Source organism: Manacus vitellinus, unplaced genomic scaffold (genome assembly GCF_001715985.3).
Source record: "Manacus vitellinus isolate BGI_N305 unplaced genomic scaffold, ASM171598v3 scaffold_3_pilon, whole genome shotgun sequence".
NCBI classification, from domain to species: Eukaryota; Metazoa; Chordata; class Aves; order Passeriformes; family Pipridae; genus Manacus; species Manacus vitellinus.
In genome coordinates, this window is record NW_021940535.1 from 18,881,872 (window position 1) to 18,894,893 (window position 13,022).

Consider the following 13,022-nt stretch of genomic DNA (forward strand, 5'->3'; position numbering starts at 1 on the left):
TTTTGAAACTGTTTTGTGACCTCTCTTGAAGTAAAGCTCTATATGACATGCCACCTCTTCTACCAAGCCATCCCTTTCTAGATTTCTATTGTGCACACATTCACACACAGATACATTCACTCAGTGAATGGTATAAAAACATCGGTTTAAACTGGTGTTCAACAAAGGGAAAAAAAATTACTTAAAACAATTTGAGATTCTACTTGGTGCATAATGCAGATTGCTATCCTAAATAATATAACAGGAATGAAAACCATAAACTGATACACACCAAGCTAATCTCTTAATCCTTAAAATAATTTCCAGCATAATACCGCTTTTACAATTTCAAGAGAACAATATGTGTTTTGTATAATCTCAATTCCTAGTCCCTTTTAAAAGAAAAAAATTGGTGCCCAGCTGAACCTCTTCATCCATAATCTGGATTATTTTACCTGAAGTGGTTGATTTTCATGTGATAACATGTTTTTCTCTCATTAGACTTGATTTAAAAAAAAACCAAAACCAAACCTGCTGGGACCAATCATATGATCAAGTTACTGTTTAGGATTAGTCAGGTGATTCAATAACTATCCATGACACACTTTTAGATTTCAGCAAATGCTATGTAATATACCTCAGCTTAACTCTCTTTTACTGGGAAGTAAATGAAGTTGAAAAATCCTGTACCTTTAGGGCAAGTAGTATACATACAAGCAGTAACCAGGGGATTGGGTGACGCACGATGTTTTATTAGACTGCAGTCATTCAGTCCTGTGCTTGAAACCCAGATGATTTAGGTATATTAATCCCATTGGTCTTTAGAGCAGACAGTTATCCACACCACCTCCCTCTTCTAGATGGTATGACTGACTCTTCTCTAATTTTTTTTTATTTTTTTCATTTTCCTTTATGCGATTTTACATGGATTGTCTTTGGCTAGCAATACTTTCCCCAAAGTCCAAGCTCTTTGATCTATCTGATTATTTGAGAGAATGTTATTTAATTATACAAGGATAATGGCATTAGGATCTGGCCAGAGAGCTTTTAGGAAAGATTCTGGGAAATATTAGTACCATATTGCTTGAAGAACATTTTACCTGTCCCTATATCAACTGTTATTGTTTCTTTTCTACTGCTGATATAAACTTAGATGTTCCTAGTAAATCTCCTAGGAGCAATTTATTCAAATGGAAGTGTGATCTTTCAACTCAACGTGTTCCTTCCAAACGTCTATTACCACATTAGCATGATGATTTTCTTTTAGATGCTGACAGGATAAGGTGAGGGAGATAGTAGTGGGTTTATAGAGGAGAGGAAAGGAAAATAACGCTGATTATACACCATTGCTTAAGAACCTGGGCCACTATGAAGTCAAATAAATTTTGCAAGAATAAAACCAACAGAGATTAAGTACTAATTAACCAAAATGTAAGGACTTTATAGAATAAATATGTAATATATAATAAAATACATACTATATAAATAATGATATATCAAAATAATGTCTTTATAACAGCCTATTGCAGCTGTTGAAGGAACAGCATTTTTTTTCTTTTTAATAAAGATATATCAAATGGTGAACAGATACTAAGTAACAGAACATATAAACTATAGAAAATTTGACATCAAAATCAAGACCTGTTTGGGAAAGAGAAAGAAATTGCTGGTAGCCAGGAGGAAGAAAAATTACAGTTTTAGGAAGGAAATTCTAACATGCAGTTTTAGTTCCTTTGTAGTAGTGGGATGCCATTATGAGAAAAGCTATGAATATCTTGTGGGAAAAACGGATGTATTCAATAAATACTTCTAATCTAATTTTGGGATGAAGCAGTAAAGTATGGTTGTGTCATATCGGATGCCTAACTGACAATCCAGTGTGCCCTAACCAAGAATCATCAGGTAGTAACATTTTGAAACAACAGGACTACTAAATACTTAATAAGATGTCACTTCTGCAACTTGATGAAAAAACCCCAAACAAATAGAAATATACCCTTTACAAGCCATAGGGGAATAGAGTTGTGAATTCTTCTTCCTCTAGGGTCTTTGAAGAGCTGATGTTCTTCAGGAAAACATGCTTTAGCCAAACAGAAATTAATATTAATAACTGGATTAAATATACTATCTTTAAGACTGAACTAGATGGTAAAATTTTTTAATTCTTATCAGAATCTTTATTAATTGAAAGGTCATATAAAACTACATATAACTGAAGTCTCAGTCGTATTGTGTTGACGTAAGTAACAGTGAGAAAGAAGCACACAGACCAAATTTTATACTGCTAGAAATTAAAGAAATTAAGTATACCAAGTTATGATGTTTATGCCCGAATGGACTTGAAATCTAAAACAGAATATCAAGACTCCCTTTTGTACTACCAGGAGGGTGTTTTGTTAAGTAGAAAAAATTGTTCTCTTCCACAGCTTAAAAAGAAAAAAAAAAGAATCTTATTGAGGAGCATGGTCATTAAAGAAAATTATGGAAAAGGATTAGAATTAGTCCTTAAGCAACTGTACATTTTAAATGGCAAAATATGGCTGTCAAATATACCTCTCCCTCCTATTTTTCTTTGTGTGTAACCCCAAATAACATTTTCTCCTGGCCATTAGCATTTCAGAATATTGTGCAAACAACTCCATTTGGCTTGTGTGGACAGACACAGGGCTTGGGAAACTCATTTTAGAGGTACATTGCATCTCTATTGAAATAAGCCATTTTTTAGAAGTCCTGTGGATTTAGCTGGATGACTAGAATTCAGATGAACAATAGAAACATTAAAAGCTACAAATTCTTAAAATCTTCAGCACAAGGATATAACATGGTATCATGTAATATGATGGACTTCTGAAAAAAACACTTCTGCTGGTGTGGAATGACTATAATTCATAGGCTTTGTTCTGTTAAAGTCACCATTGAATGCACTGAACTGTTTTACCAGTCAAATTTCTCCAGTGAGAAGAGTTTATTTACCATTTGACACCAAGTTGCTCGTCATCGTATAGCACATGAGAAGTGGTACAGTCCCTGTCCTAAGGCAGTGCTATGACATATGTTCTCAGGCTTGATTTATTACTGTTTGAAAAATAAAAACTTTTTTATTGATTTTAATGGAGGAAGATCTAGAGGTATGATGGATCATAGCAGAACTGATTCCCAAAATCTATCTGGCAGACTGCTTTGCTCTTCCTTACTGTCTGTTCTTACAGTGGAAAGTAATGGGATGTTGATGTCATATTCAAGTGGAAATATTGTTTTGCTTGGGTAAATTATCCATTAATATAAAAAAATTGAAATCTGAAGGGATTAGTGGTTTAAATGGCTACAGTTATAACAAAAGTCACTCCTTCCAGGGGTCAGTGTTAATGCACTAACATGGTATGTTCTATCAAACACTATATTTAGGCTGCTGTGCCCATTAATGTGGACAAGAATGACCAGCATACCAATGTTAAAAAAGGGCGATTATTTTTAACTCTGTACTGTACTGAGAGCCCATTAATTCAAATCATGAAACTGAACAAAAGATCACAAACCTAAAAAAAAACCAAAAATGCACATTCTTTTATAAGCTTCCTTGATTTTTAGCCTTTGGGGTTCACCCTTTCAAGTTGCTTTCTTTAGCTATGAGGGTGTTAAACTGAGATTAGCTAATCTCAGTTCCAGTACCTGGTACACCAGAAAAGCATTACATATCATGACCTTTGTAGTAACATACTAGACACTGGGAAATTCTTATTTCTTATAAACTATGCTCTGCCTTTTGAAAATAGACTCAACCCCTGAACATATTGAATAGTTAAATATATTATATTGACTTTTCTACAAAGATACAGACTTTGGAATCTTGAAAGAAAATCAAAGAGTTAAAAACATTTCTGAAAAATGAACTGCTCACTCTGTCTTGAAAAGAAACTAGTATTTGTGACTGCAGAAGTGTGAAAGTTTCTACATGGGTAACTTTCTTAATAGAACCTGCAGAAATATGGCAGAAAAAAGCAATTACAAAGACTGAAGAAACATCAGTCACACGACTTAACTTTTCGCTAAATTCAATGTGTGTGAAGCAAATTGTTGGGTATGTCATGAACACAATTGACACAAATATTGAGAAAACAATGCAAAGATCAAACAAGTAAAACATTCAGTGAGCAGGGGGACAACTGCTTCATGCACTTAAAATTTTTGTCCAGTTCCAAGGGGGAAACCTGAAATATTTTTCTCAGAACTTACCTCATGCAGTTTGACAACATTTCACATAGACGTTATCCCTAAATCATTAAATAAAAGAAAGGGAAAAAAGACCACATGCAAACTCACAAAAAATTATAGTAAACTATTAAGTATCTAATAATTTCCTTGGAAATTACCTAGATCATTAATTAAAAGATTTAATCTTATTGAAAAATATGAAAAATATAGTTTTGTTTTACCATTGTGTTATAGGATAGTAAATGTAAATACAAACTTTGTCTGATTGTAGCTACAATGCAGGTCAGTCATACTCTGTATAGGAGGGTGGTTTTAATTTTGCATACCTATTGAAAGGAAACAGCACAGTGGAAACTACATAAAAACTGCTATTAATAGCATTTCTGAATGTGTAGATGGACTATAGGTGAAGCAAATGATTTGTCACACTGACTTTTATTTTTTTTTTTTACTGTAGCACCACAGCTTAGAGGAAAAAAATGCAGGGTCAGTCCTTAAGTTGCTCTTAGCACTCTTAAGTGCTCAGAAAGCCTATATCACAAGTCTCATTGCAAAATAGGAAGAAGGATAGAAAAATAATATGCCTGACAAGATTCGTTTAGGACAGCTGAGAAGTGGAACAGTGATTTTATTTGCCAGAAGCACAGAGGTCACCAGCTGCCTACCAATCTCTCCCCAGAACATTAAAAAATTACACATGGAAATGCTGCATATTTCAACTTGTATTTATTAACAGAAGTTGAAATATAAAGATGACAGTTGCTCCTGTCATGTTACATGTGTTTTTTAAACGGCCTTTATCCTGCATAATCTGCTTGTTTTCTTTTAGATATTACTTCACAAAATCAGATTTTGGAATGCAGCCTGTGCAGTACTTCTTGGATTTTACCTTTAATTTTGATGGTATTTGGCATGATACATAAGAATCACTTCCTGTAAGCAGTTCAAAAGCAGTTTACATCAATGTCATTTATTCTGGCTTCAGGAAAAGCAGGAGTTCTCAGATGAGCACTTTTCTTGGCTTAACCGTAAGGAATCTCCCCACTTCAGGGGTAGTAAGTGACATTTTGGAGTAGTGATTTCTTAAATCTTTGGTTAGATCTACAAGCAGACATTTTTCCATTCTATGAGAAGCTGGCTACTGATGTCTAACAGCGACATCACACTTCTGCAAATGAAGAGAAGGAGTCAGCAGAGCCAATGCAAGTAAAATTTGCAGGTACCTCCATTATCATTATATTTATCTGCATCTATCTGAAGATACAGAAATGTTTTCATGAAATAATCACTTCTTATGTCTCATACTTGTCTCCTTTATGCTAGGTGGATGTTTTGTGCATGGAAACAGCATCTAGTATGCAGAGAAGCATCTATTCTTGCACAAGGTGTGCAAGGATGCTTACTGGAAAAATGTCTAACATTATTGTGGTCTTGCCTATCTCAGTTTGATGCTTTGAGTGAGAATCTTTAGGAAATTTATTACTGTTTTTCAGCATAAATATTTTTTACTGTTTGTTCATGTTACTATGTAATCCATAGACCACGGACATTTCATTATGACCTTCCCTCTCAAATACTAGGTATATCAACAATGTCAGTCTGTTTTCAAGTTTTCTTCATATGCTTTCACAGATGAGACCATTTGTTGCTCAGAAATAAATTCCCAGAGATAATTTCAAACCAATCCCTTGGTGTTTACCTGAATTTTAGCATACTATGGCCTGAAAGCCATAGTTTACATTTGTGATAGATACTTAAAGGGCCCACAAGTCTCTTTAATCTACAGTATCATGTTGCACAAATCCAAGTTTCAGGGCTTCAAAACATACCGCTTTAAAAAAACCCAGAAATTGCTGCTAAAACACTTCGTTAAATAGCATTTAACTGGAGAGAGAAATACACATACAAACAGAAGAAATCTTAGTAATCATGATCAGTTTTCTCTCTTGAAAGTGCAAGCCATAGATAAAGTCCTCAGGTGAGAGTATGTGCGCAGAGAGTGTAGAAAGGGATGGGTATGTGCTTTTTTTTCCACAGGCAGCAAATTAGTACATTTTAGAAAATCACTTAAAACAATCTTGCCAGTGTGTTTATAAAAAGTCTAATTTTACAGCTATAAATAATATCCAGTGTTTGTCTTATACTAAAAACTAGATGATCCACAAAGAGAAAACTGAGCACTTCTCTCTATTGTTGCTCCTGGCCACCTTAGAATACAAAAAGACACCTTTGATCTTAATTATCAAATAATGCATTGCCATTAGCCTGAAAGCCTATAGATATTTTTGCTGAACCACGGCATTGATCTCAACTCCTATTGAAGGCATCCTATTCAAATAATCCTGTGAGTGAGCAATAAAGTATTGATAATTTTTTAGGCATTGTTACTTTCTACAATTAAGATGTTCAACAATGTTTTAAAAATGCAAAACAGATAGAGAAAGACAATATATGAAAACTGGAATGAAACTGTTGCAGAAATAAAAACACCACACTGGACAGTTATGTAAGAGTAATAGTTATGCAATCAGGAGATTGTAACTAATTAAATGGAATGAACTTGGTGAGAGATTCTCCTGTCTTTTTTCTCCAGAAGACAGAAAAATTAACAAATATTGTTGAAAATTAACCAAGATCCATTATGTTTCTTAGAAATATCAAAACTTTAGGCTCCAGACATACCTATCCACAAATGAAGGACACAGCTACTGCATAGACAAATACAGGGACATAAACTTGTAAGCAAATAGTGCAATAAAGCAGGTAATATCCCTCACTAGTTGAAACATTTCTTAAGATAATTATTTTTGTGTTTGTTTAAATACATTAATGCTAAAAAAGTTTTCTCTGCACCTATTTATGATTTTTGAATACATGAAACAGATAAAAATCTATAAAAGTAAACTCTATCTTTGGTTAGAGGAAACAAAAGATTTATTTACAGGGGCATGTTAAAGAATGTTTGCACACATTACAAAGAATAACAGATGTGAAAGTACACTCAAACATCACATCACACAAGTTATCAAAGCACTACCATATATAGGAATGATCAAGTGCAAAATTTAACTTAATTTGAGAAGACTTAATTGTGTTTCCCCTTCAACCTCTCCCCCAAAAGCATCAAAAAATGGGTTGTTATTATAATTTTTTATCTTTTGGCTATGTGTTAGAGAACTTTAAAGGCTAAAGCAGTAAAACCTTTAGCTAGATCTACTCTTTTCTCATAAATAATTTAATTCATATCAACACTCTAACCTGTAAGCAACCCAAGTAAGGACAACACTTCTATACGCAGTATTTTTATCATGCTTAAGCACAGGCTGACATACACGGTCAGTCTTGGATAAGACTAAAAGATTTTTTAGCCACTAAACTTATTCAAACTCTTCTGCCTAAAGTAAACCCTTAGCATCTACCCTGTTATGTTCCTTGAACTTATGTACAAGCATATGTACCCCTTATGTACCCCTTATTATTATGGTTTTTATTGTCATGTCTTCATGCCCTTGGATAACACAGCTGAAAAACAACGACCATGCCAAGTCCAAATAAATGTTCATGTTTATAAAAGGAGTATTACTCTATATGCTGCGAAATCTAAATAAAATCAAAGGAGATAAACTCTATTTCTCCAATCCATGACTACTGTTGTGATAGCTCAATCCATGATTACAGAGCTGTAATACAACTCAAGACCCTATCTCAGATAGATCTTCCCACTGACTTCCTGAGGCAGCAGCATAAGAAAAATTTTACTCAGCGTTCCTCACTGACTTTTCTCAGAGCACACAGATCATCCATCAAAGATGTGCTTGTTGGAGCCACAGTGCAACAAATGCCCTGAAACTTATACTGAAATTTAAGTATGCTGTCAATCTTTCTACTTTCAATATAGTTACACATGTTCTGAGACATATTAATTCAACATTTTATTGGACAAGGTACTATGGGGATATTATTATAAACACACTATTTTCTTTAAATTCACTGCAGAGATTTAAATGCAGTATGAGAATGTCCTGAAAATACTCCATAAACCTTTCCTCAGAGCTACAGATTTTAAAACAGGTAATAACTTTAGAAACAATGATTCTGGAGAAAATTGAGCCATTATTCAAACTGTGGGGGAGGAATATTGATATGCTACAGTACAGTGCTTGTGGTTACCAGCAACATGATTAGGAAAAGTCTTTTCTAGTACTTCATACACATTTCTTTGAAGGTGTTTAGTTACAGCCATGGTTTAATTTCCTGGATGATAGACCTAAAAGTCTCATAGGAAAATATGAAGTAAAATTTCAGAAAATCTTTTTCATTTTATTTTTCTTACCCAGCTACTCTATTATCATTGCTTTTGAGTTACTAATATAAAGACTCCATATTTCCAGCAAAATATGTAACCAGAAAAGTAACACTGAGCAGTACACCGTCATGCTTTGAATGAATACTACACCATATAAATCAATTAGATACAGATTATACTCTCTTGTATTTATATTCAAATAAATGCACTTATAACACAAACCAGTTATCTACACTGATGTAGGATGAAGGTTACAACCATTATTAAAATACCGTAACTTTGAGTCTACTTTTTTTATAGTGTTGCCCAGGTACATCAAGTGAAATTATTTATTTTGTATTCTTTAAAATGGAACATAGATTAATTTATGATTGACTAGACTCATAACCTCGGTCTTTTTATGTAAGACAAAAGATGATCCTTGATGATCTGCATTGCACAATGTAAGTTTCTTACTGCAGTGCTTGAGTATCTTTGAATGTGAATTGTTTACATTAACATGAAAGAGATCACCAAGATCTAATAGTGATCTAAAAAAGGAAAATTAGATCATAAATATATTGAAAAAACAATGACCAAAGGAGGAAACAAATATTTATCCATCATAACATCTGATTCTTCCATCAGTCACATTACCTACTCGTCTTACTCTCTACAGTAAAGCTGACAGAAATGAACAAACTTTTCAAAATTTTCACAAGAAAATCTTCTGTTAAACTAAAGACATTTGGAGTTACTGTTTAGTGTTTATGATGTTTCAGTTTTCTTTATTTTTCCTAGAGAAGATAATAACATTGCTTTTAATGTTTAAGCTAAGCTGCATTTTTTCATGAAAAAAATAGAGAAAAGTGGAAAAGAAGGTTCTAATCTGAGAGTGATTTTATTCTTTTGTTAATTTCTTTCTCTTTCAGAGCCCATCCAAAGCCTTTTCATATTCAAGAAAGACATACTCAACTTGGCTTATTTCTTAAAAATAATAGCTTCTCCACCTGCCTATTATCAACAGATCTGAGCTATGGTTTGTCAGTGTGACAGCAATGAGTGGTATTATAACAGTAAAAACTTGGGGAAAAATCTGTTTGACTCTATTCAGAAATTCTTTTCCATATTCAGAAAGAAACTGAAAAAAAGATAATACAAAAAAAAATCTTGGTTACGAAGTCACTATTAGACATGACCTTGTTTCTTTTTAATTCTTTTAAGATATAAGAATTAAATCCATCATGGAAATAAAAAGTTTAGAGAATGGACCACATGACAAACTCCAACTTCTTAAATTCTAACCCCGCTGTCAGTATAGCTTACTGATACTGTACATTTGCATTATTGTAGTATGGGTTTTAATTTATGTCATTAGTTTTTAAAATCTACTCATCTTCAGCTTGTGGTCCAGGGCTCTTCTAAGTATCTGTGAAAAATAATCTTAAAAAATAAAAAAAGTACATTATGGGCAAAACTGTAGTGATTTCAGGGCACATCCCTATATTGGGAAGGTTTAGGCATCGACAGTGTGAAACGAGGGTCTTCAATCTTCCTTGAGATCAAAGGTCTCTTTAGAGTAACAGCCAATTTAGAGGAAAAAAAAAGAAAAAGGGGAAAAAAAAAGTGATCTAAAGTTCAGAAAAAAATACCAAGCTATACAGCTAAAATTGATTTTCTTCCACGTCAGGAAAGTGGTGATTATTTCCTTTTCTAAATTATACACCCTGTGAAAACCCTAAATGTCAAAACAGAGATCCAAAACAAATCCCAAACATATCTTACCGATGATAAAGAGAATTTCCACTGCAATGTCACTGACAGTTGTGCTTCGAGTTGTAGACAGCTCATCATGGCCAATAAAGGAAACATTGTAAGGTACAGTTACAGCAACATAAAACGTTGCCAGTAAAATAAGCCAGTCCCAGCCAGCTTTAAAAGTGCTAAAATGCAAAAGTATGAATTTGGATTTTTTTGCATCTGAGACTTTGTATTCTGGAAATGCTGGTTTATCTACAAAAACATTCTGAAAAAGAAAGAAAAAAATTAAATGAGACAAACCAATAATTTGATCACGCAGAAGCATTTCTTCCAATGCAGTCATTAGGTGTGTTTGTTTTTTTGTTTTTGTTTTTGTTTTTTTTTTTACAAAAGCATAATGAAATATAACATACTCATATGCAGGCAAGAACTAATGCTATTTTTTTTCCTTCCTAATGTAGTCCTCACACTTATTTAGACAGATGGTTCTGTTCATGGAATAACTTTTGTGAATGTTGGACAGAAAGAGGATTAATGAGGTACAGATTAAAGAGAATGAAGAGGGGACTGAATCTGGCAAACTATTTCTTCCTCTGTTGGATTAATTCTGACTGAAGAACAATGTTATTTCTTTAGTCAGATAGGTTAGAACTTCATATATGCAAGGACGTAGTATTGCAAAAGGAAACATATAGAAAGGAATAGGTGGTACTGAAGATAAAACATCCTTCCTATACATATTTTAGAGCTGTGAGCAGGTTTTTTCAGACTAGCTTTAGCTTCGTTCCACGGGCTAAACAGCTCTAGTACTTGGAGCACCTCTCCTGATTTAGTTTCATCTATGGCAATCCAGGTCATGGGAACCAAATTAGTAGGAATAACCTTTTGATTCTCTTTAAAATTGCACTCCTGATCTAAACCAAAATGCTAAGGTAGATCCACCATAAATAACTCCAGAACTGACTACCTTCAACATTAGACTATACCTATCTTTGTCTCGAGTCTTTGTCTAACTAGTTATGTTTTCTGCAACCAAGACTTCAGTGTTAAGCATCAGCTTTAGAAATTCTTAGCTTTCATCTTTCACAGTTTTAACAAAAACATCTACTCTCCCGAAAAGCAGCATGTGGGACATGAACCATCATGTATTACTTACTAACGAAATTCTGCTCACTGCTACTGTGCTCCTGGTTAGTGCTGTTCCAGGAACAGAGCCTCACAAAACAGTCTTGTGTATTCAGCAAGCTAAAATTACTTCTGATCTTGAAGTTATTCAACATGAAAATAAAATTACAAAACCTGCATGACTGTGGACTTAACCACATTTGCCTTGTCACAGCCTTTCTCTTTGTGTGTTTCCTTTGAAATACTGATGTCATTGCCTTCCCTACTCTTGGTTCTCATTCATGAATCAAAGTGGCTGAATTCTCACCATTGTTAGCTTCAGCTCATGTTTAATCACAAAAAAGAAAATGTTCCCCTTATTATTTCCAATCCATAGCTAAAAAATCAATATACTAAAGGTAGTAAATTAGTCTCAGAATAAATGTTTTAAAATGGTACAATAACATCTGCGCTAGGATTTTGACAGCACAGGTAAGTCACCAAAAGCTATTTAAAAGTCATGTTCCTAAAAAATATTATCGTATTACTATGCAATGAAAATGTCCCTGGAAGATCTGGTCATATTTTGGCAGGTATTTTTATTATTAAACTTTTTCAACATTAAACATTTTTAGCTCTTTTTTAACATTTTTCAACATTTAATATTTATATTCAGTGGAAGTGACTGTATGCCCTATGAGACATATTCCAGTTGTGTATTTTCAGGTCTTTAATCTATACCAAGTTTTTTCTGCTTTAATTTCTAATGTAATAATATTTAGGAGGATGTAGCTGCACTGCTGCTTAATTTTGGTAACCAATAAAAGGAACATGCCCGGTGGCAGATCATCTTTCAGGGTGTTCATGTTCTATATCTGTTGGTTATTTTTTCCATTGTCTGTCTTTCATCCTCCCCTACTCATTAAAAAAAAAAAAAAAGAAAGAACAAAACAAGACCATTTTCTTGTTTCTCTGTCGAAGATTTTAGCTTTTTTAAGCTAATGATATACAAACAAGAGACTAACTACTGTTTTGAGATTTTAAGAAAAACTGGTTTTGCTACCCCTGCTTCTAACAACTATATGTTGGAACAGGCTCTCTAATATTATTTTAGCAAATTTTTATGTGAACATACTGATTTCATATGTATCTCTATCTTCCTTCTGCATTAACTTTTCTCCTGAGACATAGTTCCATAGAGCAGGAGAGTTATTTTTTCTCATGAGCATTTCCTTAGAAGTCTTTCTGTTGCTATATTGTTGGCTTTGTCTATTGTTTGATTTGGTGTTAGCAACATTCATAGGATGTTTTGTGAATTTATTAGTTGTAGTTACTGGGGGAACACAGAAGTAATTTAAAGAAAGAAATATTACTACTTCTGCTAGGAAATGAAAAGATGAATATACTCAGCACAAAGTTGGAGAAATTAGCATCAAAATGACATGTGACCTTTTGGAGTTTAATCACATGGAGATTTTCAGCTACAGCAATACCTTGAATTTCTTCATTATCTTTTCAGCAAACAGTAATAAATGAAATGAAGTTATTGGGATGATAAGGCAAATTGGAACCTAAAATTAAGTTCTGAGAAACTTTATAATGTGGTTTTCCTGGCATTAAGTAAATATCTGTTTACAGTATGACTAAATGCGGTCTTGCTGTATGGTAACAAATACCATAG

The 13,022-nt window shown here is 33.5% G+C and overlaps 1 protein-coding gene across 1 annotated transcript in view; it reads right to left on the reverse strand.

Annotated features, from left to right (window-relative positions):
• KCNH8 (potassium voltage-gated channel subfamily H member 8) overlaps nucleotides 1-13,022 on the reverse strand; it is a 174,745-nt gene that overhangs the window by 76,195 nt on the left and 85,528 nt on the right. Inside the window, exon 5 of the mRNA XM_018075204.3 lies at nucleotides 10,262-10,502. Within this exon, the coding sequence (XP_017930693.3) occupies nucleotides 10,262-10,502 (241 nt within the window). The remainder of the gene's footprint in view (nucleotides 1-10,261; nucleotides 10,503-13,022) is intronic.